Source organism: Phaenicophaeus curvirostris, chromosome 1, assembly GCF_032191515.1.
Source record: "Phaenicophaeus curvirostris isolate KB17595 chromosome 1, BPBGC_Pcur_1.0, whole genome shotgun sequence".
Lineage (NCBI taxonomy): Eukaryota > Metazoa > Chordata > Aves > Cuculiformes > Cuculidae > Phaenicophaeus > Phaenicophaeus curvirostris.
In genome coordinates, this window is record NC_091392.1 from 738,221 (window position 1) to 759,319 (window position 21,099).

Consider the following 21,099-nt stretch of genomic DNA (forward strand, 5'->3'; position numbering starts at 1 on the left):
ATCCCCTCCCTCCCTGCTGGCCACGTTCTCTGGATGCAGCCCAGAAGGTTTCTGGGCTGGGAGCGCACCTTGTGGCTCATGTGGAGCTTCTCCTCCCCCATCACCCCAAGTCCTTCTCCTCAGGGCTGCTCCCAATCTCCTCATTCCCCAGTCTGGATTGAAAATGCAGATTGCCCCGTGTTGGAACATTTTACACAGAACAAGGCCTGGATGCTGTGAGATTGTTTAATACTGAACAACTCTAACAAGGCCTTGAAACAGAGAGCCGAAAGATAAACAGGGGCCAGTTGGGAGGAATGTAGTGGCTACTTCTGTGGGAACCAGCACGGGCTGAAAGAAAAACAATTGAAGAGAACTGTCAACATAGTTAAGTTCAGTAGAACTTGGTTTCTTAGCATGTGCAGTAGTTTAGCCAATAATAGATTAGTAATAGCCTTATGGACAGCTACCTTTAACCAATAATACACTGTAGATACCCTCGTGGGCACCCAGTTGCGTAACCAAAAAGGGTTTATAAAGAAACAGCTAAGCTCAGTAAAGTGAACACTCGCTGATCACATTGATCTCTGCGTTTTGGTTCCATGCTCCCGTCAACGAGTGGCGCCCGAACAGGGACCCTCAGATTGCTTGCCGAAGTTGCTCTGAACGACTGAAGATGCGGTAGAGGGTGGAAGGACCGGCCGAAAACTTTCCGGCACTGACCCGGTGCTGAAGATTTTTCCAGCACTGCTGAAGATTTTCCGGCACTGCTGATGACTTTCCGGCATTGCTGATGGCTTTCCGGCATTGCTGAAGATTGGAGTAAGACGCGCGTCCAAATAAAGAAGACTCCGGAGTCAAAGATCCGCTACAGGCAAGTAGCGGCGGTCGCGGGAGGAATGGGTTCCACTCTTTTTAAAGATAATGAAGAGGCAGTGGTGAAAATCCTCCAAACTATCCTCTCCAAGAGGGTCCGATAGACACTGACAAGGAGCCCGATCCCCCCCCTCACTGTCCCTCAGACCAACGGGCTCAAGCCAGGGGGGAGGCACAGTAGCAGGGAGAAGCTGAAAGATTGCAAGCTTTGATCTGTGTGCGGCACGGCAGTCAGCGCTGAGAACTAATTAGTGATGAAGCGATAAAGGAGATTCCAAAAACTGTAAAAAGAGAACCAAGCCGCCCGGCCAAGGGCCGCTCCCCCACCCCCCCACCCCTCCAGCTCCCGCAGAGCGGGCCTCTGCCCTGGGCTGAGGGGGGAGCCGCTCACCACCACTGCCGCCGCGAAACCCAGACAGTTTCAGCGTTACAGAAGGGCCTGTTAATAGATACAAGAAGAAATGGCTCAATTAAACAACGTTGGTACCAGTTCAAGAATCAAGACAGTTGTAAACACTTATAAAGATACTGGATGTTGGAAAGCTGAAACAGGCATGACCTTTCTATGGTGTTTAGAGATACATCAAAGGGTGTGCTCGACAAGCAGGTAGACAACTGAGCAGTTACAGAAGCCTTAATTTTGCAATCTGTGACAAAAAATCCTAATGATGAATGTAGAAAGATGTGGTGCAGTCTGCAAACTCCTACAACAAGAGCTGGGATCACTTACCTATCAAGCACAGCTGGTAGCTGCTGCCCTGACTGTAATCTGGGACAGAAATACGTTTTGTTAGAGACACGGCAAGGAGAGACATTTTAAAAGAGACTGCCACACGCACCGCCAGGAGAGAGGGCCTAAAATCTGCCCTCGGTGTGGAAAGCGCAAACATTTTACCAGTTGGTGTAAATCAAAATGGGATAAGAACGGGACAGTATTGTCAGAAAACCAGGAGCAAAGCATGGTTCAGAGGCACGTACCAACACAGACGCCTCCGCAACGAGCAGCAGCTCTCACCTCAGAGCAAGCAGCAGCTCTCACCTCAGAGCAAGAACCAGAGGCAGCACCGAGATAGACGTGATCAGCACCATCGCAGTAGTGCTGCAGTCGTCTGCACATCACACAATAGCATGGAACATAAAAGGACCATTGGAGGGTGGCTTTACTAACTCGTAAACCTCCAATGGCATGAGGTTTAACAAGGCCAAATGGCGGGTCCTGCACTTGGGGCACAACAACCCTGAGCAGCTACAGACTAGGAGAAGTCTGTCTAGAAAGCTGCCTGGAGGAGAGGGACCTGGGGGTGTTGGTTGACAGTGACTGAACATGAGCCAGCAGTGGCCCAGGTGGCCAAGAAGGCCAATGGCATCTTGGCTTGGATCAGAAACGGTGTGACCAGCAGGTCCAGGGAGGTTCTTCTCCCTCTGTACTCGGCACTGGTGAGACCGCTCCTCGAATACTGTGTTCAGTTCTGGGCCCCTCACCACAAGAAGGATGTTGAGGCTCTGGAGAGAGTCCAGAGAAGAGCAACAAAGCTGGTGAAGGGGCTGGAGAACAGGCCTTATGAGGAGCAGCTGAGAGAGCTGGGGTTGTTTAGCCTGGAGAAGAGGAGGCTGAGGGGAGACCTCATTGCTCTCTACAACTCCCTGAGAGGAGGTTGTAGAGAGGAGGGTGCTGGCCTCTTCTCCCAAGTGACAGGGGACAGGACAAGAGGGAATGGCCTCAAGCTCCACCAGGGGAGGTTTAGGCTAGACATTAGGAAAAAATTCTTTACAGAAAGGGTCATTGGACACTGGAACAGGCTGCCCAGGGAGGTGGTTGAGTCCCCTTCCCTGGAGGTGTTTAAGGCACGGGTGGATGAGGTGCTGAGGGATATGGTTTAGTGTTTGATGGGAACGGTTGGACTCGATGATCCGGAGGGTCTCTTCCAACCTGGTTATTCTGTGATTCTGTGATTCTGTAATTCGAATGATTATCAATAATTTGGTTGGGAATAGGCATATGGGGAGACAGAGGCTGTTGTTCAACTGACCAGTCCGCAATTCTATCAATACAGAAACTAAAAAACAAAAAACCAAAACAAAAAAAAAAACCAAAAAAGTCTACCATAAGTGAAATATTTGTTAGACAATCGATATAAGCCTTATTAGATAATGCATCTACGTATTTTAAGTGTTGCATGTTCCTGGTGCCGTGTGTAGTTTAAATATCCGTAGCATGGAAAAATTGTGGATCCACTAGTGATAACCAACATTGTATGAATGTGTTCAGCTAGCTGAGAAATGAGTGGTCACGTGTGTGTGTGTTTGAAGTACTTCATACGTTTGTAAGACTTAGAAATTAGTTTTGATTAATCTTAGAAATACATCTCTGGAACCTTTCAATCTCAAATGTCCACTAAGCCGGCAAACAGGTAGATTTACCTGGGGATCTTTGGAATGAAAGGCTTCAGAAGGAAAAGTTTTAAAATACCTAGCAAAACATGCAGCTGTATGTGTGTGAGTGCCCCCGCCACCCCCCACCCTCCCGCCCTTCTCCTTCTTTTCTAAGTTTTCTTTTCTTTCAGCTTTGAAGAAGACCAGAGGAGTTCATGGTGTTATCTCTTTAGGCGAATGCCAATTTGTGAGAACACTCTGCATTCCAATGTCCCTCATCAGCAACTGCTGGGTCCTAGTGCAGACAACCTTTAGGGATAATTGAGGCAATGATAGAGGAAAATTCAAAAGCTTCATTACGAATTACTGAGTGGATATTTTCCCACACTAACCCCAAAAAACATAGTCACTAAATTTGAAATGATTACAATGATAATCACCGAGGGGGAAAAAAAAAAAAAGGAGGGGGGAGAATCAGGAGAGACACTGCTAAATAGATTGATGAAGGTGCAATATGTAATGAATTTTTTGCAATTAGCAGGAGGTGATCAAATTGTGCTAAAGTTGAAGCATGTACAAACCATGTCGTCAAAATCAGAGCAAATATAAGACAATGTGGAAGTGCTATTGAAAAACAGTTATTATGGGCAATGGGCAGGTCTGTATAAGCTACTAACATGGGGACGAGGTTATGCTTGTGTTTTAACAGATAAAGGACCAGTTTGGGCACCTGCGAGGTGGATCAAGCCCACGTTGCTGCGTGACAAGTGTTGAGCCCCAGCCACGAAAACAGTCAACAAGAATGAGGAGGACGTTAACATTATGGATGCTCTTAATCTTCTAGGTGGTAGCTAAAGGATGTCCCTGGGTGTTGGATTCTCAAAAGAATGGGTGGATAACAAGATGGGTATGAGAACTCTTGGTCAAAGGAGGAACGTTGTTTTATTGGTGTTGATTGCTTTGACAATTATCCTGTGTGTTACAGTGTATACAACGTCAAGTCGATCGTGTGTTTCAACTGAACGCTTTAGTCGAAAAACAAAAAGGGAGCTTAAAGAATTTGATGCTTCCTGCGTAGATGAAATACAGTTTTGGTCTCCTTCAGCTTTTACTGCTCTAGCTTTGTTTATTCCTGCCTAGTCAACCAAAGACAAGTACCCAACTGCAACTTGTGGCTGTCGGAGAAGTAATCAGAAAGGGACGATGACGAACACTGGCATTAAGTGGGAATGAGCCCGACAGCATCCATATTCCAATGACAGTGGCCGATTGGGAATGATGCATGTGACCTTCTATACCTTTACAGCTTGCGTTACTGAGATATAGTGGACACATATCCACGGACATGCCGGTGGAAAAAATTGGACACCTTCTAAAGAATTATCAATGGATTTTATTCCTTGCTGTAAGGAAAGACCCGTGCGTTTTCTACTAGCTGCAAAGATACGGTCAAGTTTTGGAACCCAGAAACAATCATAGCAGTCTCAATTTTAGCTCCGGGAGTAGCAGCCACCGGAACCTTGGCCCAACTAAATCAACTAGGATGCTAGCTCTCCAAACAAACAAATGCTACATCCAAAGCTCTGTCTGAATTGCTGCTTGATGTAGACTCCGTGCGACATGCCACATTACAGAACCGGGCAGACACAGATTTTTTATTGTTACCACAAGGCCATGGTTGTGAAGATTTTGAGAAAATGTGTTGTTTCAATCTCTCTGACATCTGACAAATGGCTAACATCAGTGTTTAACAATCTCTCTCCATGGCTGGTATCGTACATGACAAAAGTTTTACGTTGGCTTAGAATTTTATTGTTAATCATAGTTGTAGTTCGTTTGGCATATAGATGCATAATGAAACAAGTATCAACGTTGTCACAAAAGGTATTGCTTGTACAAGAAAAAGACGGGGAATTTGTTGGGAAATGGTTAAGTGAACAAGGCCCTTGAAGGAGCTGTATAAACAATCTCGCAGTTAAATGATGAGCTGAGAGCAGGTGGCTGTACCAGCAATTCTTTTTGATAACATTAAGCCTTACTCTAAGATAAGTCAGCACATAGTTTAGAAAACTTGAATCAAAACAGGGCGTTGTGTCCTTGAACACAGAAACTGTAGAAGGATGTTAGAAGCAAAATAGCACGTAATAGTTAATGAATATTACCATGGGGGCAATAGGAATATAGCTAATGAACATGTATTTGCATGCTGTTACTAACCAAAGAAATTGTAATACGATGATGTATTCGAGTATAAGGAATGTATATAACCTAACTTCTTTTGAATAAAGTTGACCTTGCTTTATCAATCATATTGTTTTGACCGCTTGGTTCCTCCCGTCCCGGCAGGAAAAAAGGCGGGGGGGTGAGAATCAGGAGAGACACTGCTAAATAGATTGATGAATGTGCAATATGTAATGAATTTTTTGCAATCAGCAGGAGATGATCAAATTGTGCTAAAGTTGAAGCATGTAAAAACCATGTCGTCAAAATCAGAGCAAATATAAGACAATGTGAAAGTGCTATTGGAAAACAGTTATTATGAGCAATGGGCAGGTCTGTATAAGCTACTAACATGGGGACGAGGTTGTGTTTGTGTTTTAAGAGATGAAGGACCAGTTTGGGCACCTGCGAGGTGGATCAAGCCCACGTTGCTGTATGACAACTGTTAAGCCCCAGCCACGAAAACAGTCAACAAGAATGAGGAGGACGTTAACATTATGGATGCTCTTAATCCTATGGGTGGTAGTTAAAGGATGTCCCTGGCTGATCAGTTCTTGAAAGAATGGGTGGATAACAGGATGGGTATGAGAACTCTTGGTCAAAGGAGGAATTTTATTTTTAATGGTGTTAATTGCTTTGACAATTATCCTGTGTGTTACAGTGTCTACAACGTCAAGTCGATCATGTGTTTCACCTGAACGCTTTAGTCATCAAAAAACAAAAAGGGGGAATTGTTGGACCATTTTACACAGAACAAGGCCTGGATGCTGTGAGATTGTTTAATACTGAACAACTCTAACAAGGCCTTGAAACAGAGAGCCGAAAGATAAACAGGGGCCAGCTGGGAGGAATGTAGTGGCTACTTCTGTGGGAACCAGCACCGGCTGAAAGAAAAACAATTGAAGAGAACTGTCAACGTATTTAAGTTCAGTATAACTTGGTTTCTTAGCATGTGCAGTAGTTTAGCCAATAATATGTTAGTAATACCCTTATGGACAGCTACCTTTAACCAATAATACACTCTAGATACCCTCGTGGGCACCCAGTTGCGTAACCGAAAAGGGTTTATAAAGAAACAGCTAAGCTCAATAAAGTGAACACTTGCTGATCACGTTGATCTCTGCGTTTTGGTTCCATGCTCCCGTCAACAGCCCCAACTCAGGCGTAGGATGTTGCCCTTGGCCTTGTTGAAGCTCATGAACCCCCCATCTCTCTCTGGCCTCATCCCTCCCCTCTCTCTCTGGCCTCCTCCTGCTCCAGCTTCGCCCTGGTCCCCCCTCTCTGCCCTCCTTTCCTCCCCTCATCCTCAATCCACCCCTTCTGCCGTCATCCCCCTTCTCCTCTTGCCTCCCACCCGTTGCATCTCGCCCCTCTCTCTCTCTCTCCCCCTCTGCCCTCACCTCCCTCCCTCTGCTACCCTCTTTCCCCTCTCTTGCCCCCCCAGCTTCATGTCTCCCCTCTCTCGCTTCTTTCCCCGACCCCCCCATCTGCCTTCATCCCACCCCACTTTCCCACAACCCCTGTGCTGCTTTCACCCCCCTTTGTGCCCACGGCTGCCCTCCTGGCTGCCTTCATCCCCACCCTCTCCCTTCACCATCCCCTCTCTCTGCCCTCGTCCCCCTGACACCGAAAATACTGACGAATAAACCCTCTAGGACCTGTTTTGGGTTTTTTTAATCAGGGCAGGCGATCCCCATCAGTCGCGTTCAGTGAGAGAAATGCTGGTTACAGAATATATTTCCCCCTTACATGCCTACATATCAATTTTCCTCGAAATCTTGTGCATATTCTATTACTTTCCAAGGATTCGTTTCAATGTTGTTCTGAATTTCACAACAGCGCAATCTCTTGTTAATTCGGAGCTGACTCCAGCTCTCTGTCTCCGCTTGAGATAGGGGAAAATCTGCAAATAGAGCTGATTAGAGGAAAAACCACGTCTGTTCAGCACGGAACATGCTTCACTCAAGACAGAAGAGTGCCTGGAAAAACACTATTTGAAAAAACATGTTGTAAACCACCACAATCCTTATCCATCCTCTCACCTCCTTCCCTTTTCTCTTGCTTCATCTCATCCCTTTGCCTCATCACCCCTTTCTTTCTCTTTGTCCCCCCTGACCGGCTGCTTCCAGACGCGCTCCGGGATCTACCCCGGTGTCTTCTACCCGGACTCGCGGGGCGGGCTGCCGCTGGCAGAGGACTTCAGGAAAGCATTTGACACAGTTTCTCCCAGCATTCTGCTTGAGAAACTGTCCCCTCTGGCCTGGAGAGGAGAATGAGCTCCTGGGTGGAAAACTGGTTGGCTGGAGGGCCCAGAGAGTGGTGGGAGATGGAGTTAACTCCAGCTGGAGGCCAATGACAAGTGGTGTCCCCAGGGCTCCGTGCTGGGTCCAGCCCTGGTCAATGTCTTTATCAATGACCTGGATGAGGGCATCGAGCGCACCCTGAGCAAGTCTGGAGATGACACTAAGCTGGGTGGAATCTGGATCTGCTGGAGGATCAGGCGGCTCCAAAGGGATCTGAACAGGCTGGATCCATGGGCTGAGACAAACGGGATGAGGGTTAACGAGGCCAAAGGGCGGGTCCTGCCCTTGGGGCACAACAACCCTGGGCAGCTCCAGACTAGGAGAAGCCTGGCTGGAAAAGGCCTGGAGGAGAAGGACCTGGGGGGGTTGGTTGAACAGGAGGCAGCAGGGGCCCAGGGGGCCAAGAAGGCCAAGGGCATCTTGTCTTGGAGCAGACCCGGCGTGGCCAGGAGGGCCAGGGAGGTTCTTCTCCCTCTGGCCTCGGCCCTGGGGAGACCGCTCCTCGAATCCTGGGGTCAGTTCTGGGCCCCTCCCCACCAGAAGGATGTTGAGGCTCTGGAGCGAGTGCAGAGAAGAGCAACGAAGCTGGGGAAGGGGCTGGAGAAGAAGCCTGAGGGCCCTGGGGGTGTTTAGGCTGGAGAAGAGGAGGCTGAGGGGAGACCTCATTGCTCTCTACAAGAGGGTGCTGGACAACGTCAAAGCTCATACAAGGTGCGGGAGCTTCCTGCTGCCATCCTGGCTTGGGTGGAGAGACACAAGGACACAGCTGATTGTGCAGCCACGTCCCCAGGAGGAGAGGGCAGGCTCTGTCTGGAAGCAGCTGAGATGCTCTCAGGGCCCCAGAGGTGTCACAAGGCTTCACCAGCACCAGAACTGGACCCCAGACCAACAGGAATTAGAGCTGCTTTGGTTTTGGAGAGCGAACCTGAAGGTGATTCCCGGATCTGCTCAGAGCAGCCAAGCTCTGTGGAGAAGACAAGCCGTCTCCTGCAGATCCTCCTCTATTCCAGCACCAGATCTGGTCGGGTGGATTGCTGTATTTCCCTGTGCAAGGACAGTCAGAAGGGTCCTGCAGCCACAGAAGAACCAAGCTGTGATTTTCGTCAGGGTACAACAGCAGAAGTTTATTCCTACTCCATGAAGGAGAGCCCTGCGAAGGGCTGGAGGGATGGGAGGAGTAGAGGGATGGAGGGATGGGAGGAGTAGAGGGATGGAGGGATGGAAACTGTTGCTACGGGGCAGTTTTTCTACCTTTCAGTTACGCGTGTTCTTCCCCAAACTGTGTCAGATAAGCAGAATATTGTAAATAACCATAGGACTTGTCAGATCTGGAAGCTCAAGCCTGCACACCTCTTAACAAATAATTCATTCCTTCACTCATTAAACTGGAATCCTGTAAATCACAGAATCATGGAATGGTTTGGGTGGGAAGGGACCTCAAAGCCCAGCCAGTTCCAACCCTCCTGCCGTGGGCAGGGACACCTCCCACTGGATCAGAGTGCTCAAAGCTCCATCCAACCTGGCCTTCATTGGGGTCATTGAGGTCCCTTCCAACCCAAACCGTCCTGTGATTCTCTGAAGACCTCCAGCCCCTGGAACCACCATTCCTTTCTTCTCTCCCTCTTGTCCAACCAGGCACGGGGTCACCCTTTGGAGTGAGTCTTTCCCTTCGTGCCCTTCTCACCTTGTGCAGCGACCAGGATGGAGACCTTGCCTCGCCCAGGAGACAGAATGAGGCTGAAGCAGAGTTTGCTGTGAAAACTATTTATTCCTACCCAGAGAACAGACTAGAAACAACATCCTAGCCAAACACAACCAGCCATCGTAGGCTTGGATGGGGAGCTTGAGGTGGGAGGGCAGGACCAAGCAGGTCTGGGACCTCAAGGCTGCCTGTGGAGCAGCAGCCAGCGTCCCAGCACAACGTGGTGGTGGCATCATTCAGCCTGCCCTGCGTCCTCTTCCCCCTGTTCTCAGGCCCTTTGACCTGTCAGGACCTGCAGGAGCTCCTTCACCTGAGTGAAAAAGTCCACCATCTTGTTGAGCTGATACAGGCAGGCGCTGAAAGCGCTCGGCTCCGTCGCTGGGGTTATCTCCGCAGGGTTTGTCGTGGTCGGCAGGTGGCTCCAAGCACGTTCTGATGCAGCTGCTGCTCGAGCCGAGTAGCGCGTCATCACCCCCAGGATCCACTCGCGGAAATGCTGCGTGGCGGTGTAGACCCCGGGACGATGGGCTCGGGCACAGCCTGTCCCAAAGCTGGTCACCCCCACCAGCCAGAAGTGGTCAGTAGAGGGATCTTGGCAGACCAGAGGACCCCCGCTGTCCCCCTGCGGAGAAGAAAAGAGGATTCAGAGGGTGCTGGGGGCTCCGTAAGCCCCAGGGATCTGCTCCTGCTCTCTGCTAGCAGTTGCCAGAGCTGTGTTCCCTGCCCAGAAAGGTTCTCCTAGAGTGCTGGAGCCAACGGAACGTGGTTGGGGAGGTGTTTGTGGGACTCTCAGGCAGGTTCTCTCCTGGCTGTGGGGCAGAGGGATGTTCCAGGGTTGGTCCCTGCATGCTGAGAACATGGGATGACCTTTTTTGCAGAGTCACAGTGCTGTGGGACAACTGGACTCTGAGCATGGAGCAGCAGCTGGAGAAGAGGAGGTGACCTCCGGAGTGATGGGGACCCCACGGTGGGAGGGGGACTTGCTAGGGACTGGGATCACCCTCCTACCTGGCAGGTGTCGATGCCGCCCTGCGCGTAGCCCGCACACAGGTTGTGGGGGTGGACGGCGCCCCTGTACCACCCGCTGCTGTTACAGACTTGGGTGTCGATGAGGTGGACGCGGGCCTCCTGCAGCACCGGCAGTGCTCCAGAAGCTGTGGGGACAAGACAGGAATGAACCCCCAGCAGATGCCACCAGTTCTCCTCCTCTCTTCCCCAGGGCTTGGCTTTGCATCGGCAGCGGCATCGCTGTGGTGTTCCCCTTCCACCCTGCTCTGGTTGGCAGCTCATTCCCACCTCCCCGGACGCAGATCATAGAATCATAGAATCACCAGGTTGGAAAAGACCCATCGGATCATCGAGTCCAACCATTCCCATCAATCACTAACCCATGTCCCTCAGCACCTCGTCCACCCGCCCCTTAAACTCCTCCAGGGAAGGGGACTCCACCACCTCCCAGGATACAAATACGTCTGGGGAACGCACATCTGGCCGTGGTGACCCCCCAGCCGCTGACGTAGCAGCTTCTCAGCTGCCAGAGCTGCAGGGAGAAGTCGGGGACGCAGGCGAGCTGCACGTAGAGGCCGCAGTGGAAGGGCTCGTAGAGCTCCATCAGGGCGATGTCGTTCCTCTGAGTGATGTTGTAATAGTCTTCGTGGATGATGATCCGCCTGACATAGCGCACTTGTTCCTCGGGACCCGGGCGAGTCAACGAGGTGGTTCCGGCCACCACGCGCCACGCTGGGACGTGCCTGGAAGGTGGATGGAGAGAGAAGTGAGAGGGAGAGGAGCCACGCGCTGCAGCTTCCCTCCCTCCTGCTTCCCAAGTAGGAGTGGAGAGCATCTAGGGAGGGCGCGACTGCCCCAAGACGCCCGGAGGAGAAGAATCATGGAGATGGAGGCATTGGGAATGCAGTGACACAAGCCCAACCTTTTTCTGGATGCAGAAAAAGGGCGTCTGCCAGGGTTTGAGGGATCTCCCTGTCCCCTGCTCCTCCTTACTGGGTATTGACGAAGCAGTGGGCAGCTGTCAGCACCCACTGGGGGTGGATGATGGTCCCTCCGCACACGGGGGCCAAGTGCGTCTTGAACACCTGCTGGACGCTCACAATCCATGGCCAGGAACCCAGCTGTGCATTTTTGCCTCCAACCACTCGCCCGGTGCCATAAGCCAAGGGACGGAGTCCACAGGTCCTGTGGAAACCAGAAACTCGTTACTGTCCTGCTTGAGACTTGGGGCTGAAGGGCAGGCACCTTCCCTCCCGACCTGGCATCGCTGTGTGGAGCACGGAGCCAAGGAACCCTGTGGGGCACCCAGGTGTCCACCTCTGTCTGTGCTTTAGCTCTTAGGAGCTCTTAGCAGCCTGGGAAATGCAGAAGAATGTCAGGAACCACATGGGGTTGGAGAAGGAACCACATGAAGCTGGAGAAGGAACGATATGGGACTGGAGAAGGAACCACATGGGGTTGGTGAAGGAACCATATGGGATTGGAGAAGGAACTACATGGAGTTGGAGAAAGAACAACATGGAGCTGGACAGGGAACCACATGGAGGTGGAGAAGGAACAACATGGGGTTGGAGAAGGAACCACATGGGGTTGGTGAAGCTGTTGGGAAGCGAGCATCCTCCAGTGAAGCCCAGCAGCGTTGCCCAAGCTCCCTCCCAGCTTGTTCCACTCACTCGCAGGTGTCCCAGGAGCCCTGTGCTGGCCAGAACAAGGCCAGGAGGATGAGGACTAAGGGAACCTTCATGGTGCCAGCGACACGAGGGAGATGAAGATCCGAGAGCTGGTGTCCAGCAGAGCACCAGCCGACACGCTGCCCGTAGCGCCCACGCCGCCCGCAGAGCCCGTGGCCCCAAGCTGATGTCACAGAGCGGCTGCTGCTGGGGGCTGGGTCTGGGGAACTCGGGGCTGGGGGGGGACATGGGGTGTTCCAAGCGGGAGGGGAGGCAGGAGGTGGGGTTGGACACCCCAAAATCCCCTACAAAACGCTCTGCTGGGGTGGTGTGTGTGGTTCCGAGCTCTGCCTGCCCAGAGCCAGCAGGGAAACCCCAAGGGTGGCAGCACAGGCTCTGTGGGAAGGGCACAGAATCGTTGAGGTTGGGAAAGAACTCGAAGATCATCCAGTTCAACCATCCACACAACACCAGCTGTGCCTACTAAGCCACGTCCCAGTGTGTCACCACAACACGTTTTCCTAACACCTCCAGGGATGGAGACTCCACCGCACCCTCTGCCAGGGCTTCATTGCTCTTTCAGGAAAGAATTTTTTCCTAGTATCCATCTAAGGCTCCTCTGGCACAACCTGAGTCCTTTCCCTCTTGTTCTGTTGCTTGTCCCTGGGGAGAACACAACAACTGGCCTCAGCACAACCTCCTTTCTGGGAGCTGCAGAGAGCGATGAGGTCTCCTCTTAAGCCTCCTCTTCCCCAGACTAAACAGCCTCAGGTCCCTCAGCCGCTCCCAGAACCCCTGTTCTCCAGCCCCTTCCCCAGCTCCATTCCCTTCTCTGGATAAACTCCACACCCTCAAGGTCTTTCTTAGAGCGAGGAGCCCAAACCTGAAGGCAGGATTTGAGGTGCAGCCTCCCCAGCGCTGAGCCAAGAGGACAATCCCTTCCCTGCTCCCCCTAGCCACACCACGGCTGGTCCAAGCCAGGAGGCTATTGGCCTTTTTGGCCACCTGGGCCCCTGCTGGTTCCTCTTCTGCTGCTGCCGACCAGCACCCCAGGTCCTTTTCCTCCGCTTTTCCCCACGCCCGGAGCGTTCCCTGGGGTTGTTGTGCCCAACACCCTGTGCCACTCACTCGCAGGTCTCCCACGATGCCTGCGCCGGCTGGCACAGGGCCAGCAGGAGGAAGGCGAGGAGCATCTTCATGGTGCCAGCGAGACGAGGGAGATGAAGATCCGAGAGCTGGTGTCCAGCAGAGCACCAGCCCACACGCTGCCCGTAGTGCCCACGCCGCCCGCAGAGCCCGTGGCCCCAAGCTGATGTCAAAGAGCGGCTGCTTCTGGGGGCTGGGTGCGGGGAACTCGGGGCTGGGGGGGGACATGGGGTGTTCCAAGTGGGAGGGGAGGCAGGAGGTGGGGTTGGACACCCCAAAATCCCCTACAAAATGCTCTGCTGGGGTGGTGTGTGTGGGCAGCCCGGGATCAGGCACCAGCACCTGGCTCTGAGCTCTCCTGCTGCATCCAAAGAGCGTCGCCAGCAGGGAGGGAGGGGATTCTGCCCCTCTATTTCTCTCTGGTGAGGCCTCATCTGGAGGGTTGGGTCCACTTCTGGAATCCTGTCCAGAAGAAGCAGATGGAGCTGTTGGAATGAGTCCAGAGGAGGCTCCAAGGATGATGCGAGGGCTGCAGAACCTCCTGTATGACGACGGGCTGAGAGAGTTGGAGTTGTTCAGCCTGGAGAAGAGAAGGCTCCAAGGAGACCTTAGAGAGACCTTCCAGTACCTACAGGGGCTCCAAGAAAGCTGGGGAGGGACTGTTCACAAAGGCTTTTGTGGATAGGACGAGGGGCAGTGGGGATAAACTGGAGAGGGGCAGAGTTAGACTGGACATGAGGAGGAATTCCATAGGGAATGGCTGGGTTTGCAGTCCACCACGCAACAGCGCTCAGCAGGGGCCGTGCTGGATAGGGGATCCCGGAATGGTGCAGGCTGGGAAAGCCTTTCGGTTCATACCATGCAATCACAGAATGGTTTGGGATGAAGGGACCTTAAAGACCATCCAGTTCCACCCCCCCTGCCATGGGCAGGGATGCCTCCCACTGGATCAGGCTGCTCTGTTGCTCAAAGCTGGATCTGGCTGCTCAAACTTCAAACAGCCTTGAGCGGGGAAGTATCAAATTCTAAACTAGATAAAAAGAGACCTGTAGGTTACAAAATGCATCGGAGAGTGCTTCTATCCAACGGTGACTGGGAGGTTGCTATAAGGTCTCTCTGGAGCCTTCTCTTCTCCAGGCTGAACCACCCCAACTCTCTCAGCCTCTCCTCACATGGGAGGTGCTCCTGATCTCGGATCATCTTCATAGCCTCCTCTGGCCCCGTTCCAACAGCTCCATCTCCTTCTCCTACTGAGGGTTCCAGCCCTGGCCCCAACCCTCCAGCTGAGGTCTCCCAGAGAGGAGCAGAGGGGACTATCCCCTCCCTCCCTGCTGGCCACGTTCTCTGGATGCAGCCCAGGAGGTTTCTGGGCTGGGAGCGCACGTTGTGGCTCATGTGGAGCTTCTCCTCCCCCATCACCCCAAGTCCTTCTCCTCAGGGCTACTCCCAATCTCCTCATGCCGTGTATTAAGGTGATACCCCACTTCCAAGCAAATGCCTGGACTGATTTGGAGACAAAGTTCGGACCATTGTCCGTTTTGATCTGATTAGGGACGCCAAGCCATGCCATAGCCGTCAGCCAATGTTGGATGGTCGCTTTGGAGTCGGTCTTAAGGTGTTGCGTAGCTACAATGACTCCGCTATATGTGTCTACGGTTACTGCTAGCCATGCTCGAGGTTTCAGCAACTGACAGAACGTGAAATCCGTCTGCCACACCTCGGAGGCCTTAAGGCCTCTGGGGTTGACTCCACTGGACCACAATGGCGCTTTCTGACAGTGGGGACACGTGGCTACTATGTGTTTCGTGTCAGTAACTGAAATCCCGCACCTCTTTGCTAGCGCTTTAGCTCCAATATGGAGAGACTCATGCAGCTGACAGGCATCTCTTAGCATCCACAGTCCTTTCGCTGCAGCGTCTGCTTTGTCATTACCGGTTTGGAAGAACCCTTTGATTGGGTTATGGCTATTGACGTGGATGACCGATATGGTACCCTTTCGGGAAAAAAGTGCTTCTTCTGACATTAAAGCTGCTGTGGATGTTGACACGCCAGGCCCCGACATGGCTAAGCAAAGCCTGGCCATGAACATCGAGTCAGTCACTATGTTGAGGTGTTCCATTGGGAACAGTCCGCACGCTAGTACTACGGCCGTCACTTCTAGCTGCTGGACTGAAAGCGCACGATGGTCATTTTAATGCAGTGCCATTCTCCTTCCGATTGCCATACTGCTGCTGCAGTTGAGGTCACTGAGGATGCGTCTGTGAAGATCGTTGGTCCTTGTTGGGGTCGGTCCATGATTTTCCGTGGGAGGTCAATGTCGACAATTGCCAGCATCTGAGTCCTTAATATCAAGGACAGCACAAGGTTGTCCTTCCGGTATCATAGAGTTCATGGGCAACAGCGTTTGGACAGGACCCATTGGTTGAATTTTCTTGTTTACCTCACGCAGGTCATGGAGGAGACTAAACCCCTCGCCGGTTCGTTTGGGTATTACGAAAACTGGGGTGTTCCATGGGCTAGTGGAAGGCTCTATATGACCTCGCTGTAGTTCACGGTCAATTAGCTCAAGAAGAGCATCCATTTGAGGCTTCAACAGGGGCCACTGCTCGACCCATACTGGGTCGGACGATTTCCACTTCAGTTTAATTGGTGGAAGTGGGTATGTGGCAGTGGCCCTTATGGTAAATTTGTCACTCTGGCTTTTAATAGGGCTAGAGCATCCCTTCCCAGCAGGGGTGGGACTCCCGACACAACATATGGGAAGAGGGTAATAGTTTTCTCCGGCCCCTTTTCAGTGTGAAGTGTTATTGCTATCGGTTGAGCGCTCTTCCGAGCTCGGGTTAATCCCCCAACTCCACCCACCATAGGGGCGTCTTCCAATTTCCAACGTGGGGGCCAACTCGTCTCGGGAATAACTGTAACGTTTGCTCTGGTATCGATCAAAAAGGGGACACTAATGGTGGTGCCATTTAGGGTATTATAAAGGGAACAAGTCCCCCACACCACTGGTGGGTTATCACACTTCACTGCCAGGGCCACCCTGGGGTCTCGCCCCCAGAGGGTGGTCCTTGCTGTCCCTGAGATAAGGGCAGGTTCGACTGGACCACTGGTTGAGCCATAAAGTTGGTTGCTTCTCGGGGGGGCTGCAGGTTCGGGGGCGCTTCGCCCCATTCGGGGTTGGCATAGTTGGGCCGCCTGGTGTCCCAAGTGGGAGAAGGCCGTGCGCGGCCCTGGTGCCCTCTCCCCACCCCGTTTCCCTGAGTTTTAGATCTGCATTCCTTGGCAAAATGCCCTTGCTTCCCGCAGACCCAACACGGTCCTCTGAGTCGATTCTGGCGCAGGGGGAATGCTGTTGGCAAGTCATGAAACCGAGGGCAGGTTGTTACAACGTGACCCACCTGGCCACATTTAGAGCATGCCATCACGTTGGCGATTGCAGTGCTAACGGCCATCTGGATTGGGGCTAGATGCTCTTCCTTCGCAACATGCTTGATCATGTCTGCGATACTTGACCCCAGCGGCAATGACCGCAGAATTTCTTTGGTTGCCGAGTTGCACTGCTGACGCAAGCATTCTGCTACCACCGGGCCTTTTGCTTCCGCGGGCAGGCTCGGAGAGTCGACTGCTGCCTGGAGACGGTCCACGAATTGTGTGAAACTCTCACTTTCACTTTGTTTTATCATGGACCATGGTGATGGCTTGGCGATAACTCTAGAAGCCGTGCGAATGGCTTCTCTGGCCGCACGGGTAGTTGCCGTGACTTCGTGGGCCCGCAGGCCCTGGGCTTGCGCCTGAGGGGTGATCATTGCTGGGGCTGTTCCCATGAGCCGCTGCAGGCTGGAGCCGTGCAGTGGGTGATCTGCCCCAGCGACTTGGGCCGCTTGCTTCACGCAGTTGTCCTCCCATTCTTGTTTGAACACAATCATCCCTGCCCCGTCCAATATTAATCTACAAGCTTGTTTTATATCAAAGGGCAGCATATCATCTCCACCGAAAACACTGTCTATGAGGGTGGAGACCATGGCAGAATTAAGCCCTTTATCCCTAATTGCTTTAACAATTGCTTGTACGTCCTGAGGGTTTATTGGTGAGTGGACCCTCTGTCCCCCGTCTGTCACCCGGACCGGGAACGCAGCGTGGCTGATGGGGCCCAATCGGCACACGCTATCTTTATTTTTCTCCAATCCGTGAGAGGGATTTGTCCCCCTCTCGGCTTTTCTTTAATTCGAGTGGGGATGTGTCGGCTTTTAACTCTATCCACCCCCACTCCCTCCTCCTCTGAGCTCGAGTCGGTTGTGACCCACCCGCCCCGACCAGCGTCTGAGCCGGAACCGGAACTCGACTGACCGGTCACTTCCGGTCCCCGCGCTGTTTTTGTTGGGCCCCAGCCCCGCCCCTTCCCTTGCGGAGGGGCCGCCCCCTCCCCCCGGCTCGCCCCGCCTGCTGCTCGGAGCAGACGGACGCTCTGATTGGCTGATTTGTCCAGACGGACGCTCTGATTGGCTCCCCGCCCCTCGCTCCCCCCGCCCTTCTCTTTCTCGTTCTCCTCCCCCTCACGCTCGCACGCGCCATTCAATTCCCGCGCTTCCTCCCTGTTCCCGCCGCGAGCGTTCCCGCCCCGCCTTTCCCTTTCCCGCCCGGCGCCATCTTGGGGCGCAGGAGGTGCCGCTCTCCCCGAGATCTCCTCGGGCTCCGCTTTCCCAGCGGCGCCCCCGGCCTCCTCGGCCAACCCCCCCCAGAAGGATTCCGCTCGTTTCTGTCCCTCCGCGAATGGGTCGGGGTTGGGGGATTGAGGGGACGTGTCACCCTCTCGCAAACATTTAGACTCGGCATGATCATCACCACGTGGGGGGTGCAGAGTCCGCGTGGCCGCCCCGACCCCCAATCCCGGGGTGGCCAGCAAACAGTCCCTGGCCGCCCTCCAGGTCTCCTGCTCCTGCGTGGCCTCCTGCAGGGCCTGTACGACTTTCCCCCACGACTTAAGGCTTTTCGCACAACCTGAGCACATCGCCTCCTCGGCTAACGCTTTGGTGCATTCATCCCGCACCTCGGGGTGGAGAATATCCACTGGCTGGTCAATGACCCCAAGCTCTAAAAGTCTCGCAATGGCGAGAATAAAATCTTTAGGCTTACAATCTGTCTCAAATAATAGTGATACGACCTTCACAAGGGCTTCCATCTTCCTTGCGGGTCCAGGAGCGTCCTCCCCGCTGGGCTGGTCCAGCCGCACCGGCCACCGTTCACCCGATTCCAAACGACTTCCCGATTCCCGGAGCTCCTTCCCGGCTCCCGGGTTTCGGCACCACTTGTTGCCTTCGGAGGGCGTTGCCTTCCGAGGCGTGGCGACCTGGTTCAGGAACGGCACGGTGACCAAATCCAGGTCACTCGCTCCATGAGCTCACAGACACCAATGTGGTGGATGGCAAATGGCGTTTATTGATACGTAACACAGCCTTATATAGCCTGGGCTTACGACGTCACTGCCGTCCACTTACATCATGAACTAATATGTAACTGGCTACTCGGAGGGGGTCCTACCTTTCCGTACATCGCGAGATATTCCGACCGCCGGGCCTTAGCTACCCACACTTCTCCATTCCCATGTGGTTCCTTCTCCAACCCCATGTGGTTCCTGACATTCTTCTCCATTTCCCAGGCTGCTAAGAGCACCTGAGAGCTAAAGCAGAGACACAGGTGGACACCTGGGTGCCCCACAGGGTTCCTTGGCTCCGTGCTCCACACAGCGATGCCAGGTCGGGAGAGAAGGTGCCTGCCCTTCAGCCCCAAGTCTCAAGCAGGACAGTAACGAGTTTCTGGTTTCCACAGGACCTGTGGACTCCGTCCCTTGGCTTACGGCACCGGGCGAGTGGTTGGAGGCAAAAATGCACAGCTGGGTTCCTGGCCATGGATTGTGAGTGTCCAGCAAGTGTTCAAGACACACTTGGCCCCCGTGTGCGGAGGGACCATCATCCACCCCCAGTGGGTGCTGACAGCCGCCCACTGCTTCGTCAATACCCAGTAAGGAGGAGCAGGGGACAGGGAGATTCCTCAAACCCTGGCAGACGCCCTTTTTCTGCATCCAGAAAAAGGCTGGGCTTGTGTCACTGCATTCCCGATGCCTCCATCTCCATGATTCTTCTCCTTCGGGCGCGTTGGGGCAGTCGCACCCTCCCTAGATGCTCTCCTCTCCCACTTGGGAAGCAGGAGGCAGGGAAGCTGCAGCGCGTGGCTCCTCTCCCTCTCACTTCTCTCTCCATCCACCTTTCAGGCACGTCCCAGCGTGGCGCGTGGTGGCCGGAACCACCTCGTTGACTCACCCGGGTCCCGAGGAACAAGTGCGCTATGTCAGGCGGATCATCATCCACGAAGACTATTACAACATCACTCAGAGGAACGACATCGCCCTGATGGAGCTCTACGAGCCCTTCCAGTGCGGCCTCTACGTGCAGCTCGCCTGCATCCCCGACTTCTCCCTGCAGCTCTGGCAGCTGAGGAGCTGCTACGTCAGCGGCTGGGGTGTCACCACGGCCAGATGTGAGTTCCCCAGACGTATTTGTATCCTGGGAGGTGGTGGAGTCCCCTCCCCTGGAGGAGTTTAAGGGACGGGTGGACGAGGTGCTGAGTGACATGGGTTAGTGTTTGATGGGAATGGTTGGACTCGATGATCCGATGGGTCTTTTCCAACCTGGTGATTCTATGATCTGCGTCTGGGGAGGTGGGAATGAGCTGCCAACCAGAGCAGGGTGGAAGGGGAACACCACAGCGATGCCGCTGCCGATGCAAAGCCAAGCCCTGGGGAAGAGAGGAGGAGAACTGGTGGCATCTGCTGGGGGTTCATTCCTGTCTTGTCCCCACAGCTTCTGGAGCACTGCCGGTGCTGCAGGAGGCCCGCGTCCACCTCATCGACACCCAAGTCTGTAACAGCAGCGGGTGGTACGGGGGCGCCGTCCACCCCCACAATCTGTGTGCGGGCTACGCGCAGGGCGGCATCGACACCTGCCAGGTAGGAGGGTGATCCCAGTCCCTAGCAAGTCCCCCTCCCACCGCGGGGTCCCCATCACTCCGGGGGTCTCCTCCTCATCTCCAGCTGCTGCTCCATGCTCAGCGTCCAGTTGTCCCACAGCACTGTGACTCTGCAAAAAAGCTCATCCCATGTTCTCAGCATGCAGGGACCAACCCTGGAACATCCCTCTGCCCCACAGCCAGGAGAGAACCTGCCCGAGAGTCCCACAAACACCTCCCCAACCACGTTCTGTTGGCTCCAGCACTCTAGGAGAACCTTTCTGGGCAGGGAACACAGCTCTGGCAACTGCTGGCAGAGAGCAGGAGCAGATCCCTGGTGCCTACGGAGCCCCCAGCACCCTCTGAATCCTCTTTTCTTCTCCGCAGGGGGACAGCGGGGGTCCTCTGGTCTGCCAAGATCCCTCTACTGACCACTTCTGGCTGGTGGGGGTGACCAGCTTTGGGACAGGCTGTGCCCGAGCCCATCGTCCCGGGGTCTACACCGCCACGCAGCATTTCCGCGACTGGATCCTGGGGGTGATGATGCGCTACTCGGCTCGAGCGGCAGCTGCTTCGGAACGCGATTGGAGACATTTTCCGACCACGACAAACCCTGCAGAGATAACCCCAGCGACGGAGCCGAGCGCTTTCAGCTCCTGCCTGTATCAGCTCAACAAGCTGGTGGACTTTTTCACTCAGGTGATGGAGCTCCTGCAGGTCCTGACGGGTCGAAGGACCTGAGAACAGGGGGAAGAGGACGCAGGGCAGGCTGAATGATGCCACCACCACGTTGTGCTGAGACGCTGGCTGCTGCTCCACA

At 53.7% G+C, this 21,099-nt stretch overlaps 1 protein-coding gene across 1 annotated transcript; it reads right to left on the reverse strand.

Moving 5' to 3' along the window:
- Window positions 1-590: 590 nt before the first annotated feature.
- LOC138716567 (acrosin-like) lies at window positions 591-13,330 on the reverse strand. The gene is made up of 7 exons (XM_069849738.1): window positions 13,260-13,330; window positions 11,455-11,646; window positions 10,939-11,204; window positions 10,462-10,607; window positions 9,736-10,075; window positions 1,895-1,964; window positions 591-789 (listed from the first exon to the last, which is right to left on the reverse strand). The coding sequence occupies exons 1-7, from the start codon at window positions 13,328-13,330 to the stop codon at window positions 591-593; spliced, it is 1,284 nt and encodes a 427-aa protein (XP_069705839.1).
- Between the last annotated feature and the right edge of the window lie 7,769 nt (window positions 13,331-21,099).

Coding starts and splice junctions, on each gene's coding strand:
- LOC138716567 (XM_069849738.1), bottom strand. CDS start 13,330: ATGAAGATGCTCCTCGCCTTCCTCCTGCTGGCCCTGTGCCAGCCGGCG. Junction 10,608..10,938: donor GGGGGTCACCACGGCCAGAT/GTGCGTTCCCCA, acceptor TTGTCCCCACAG/CTTCTGGAGCACTGCCGGTG. Junction 1,965..9,735: donor GCTCCTGCAGGTCCTGACAG/GTCAAAGGGCCT, acceptor TGTGATGTGCAG/ACGACTGCAGCACTACTGCG.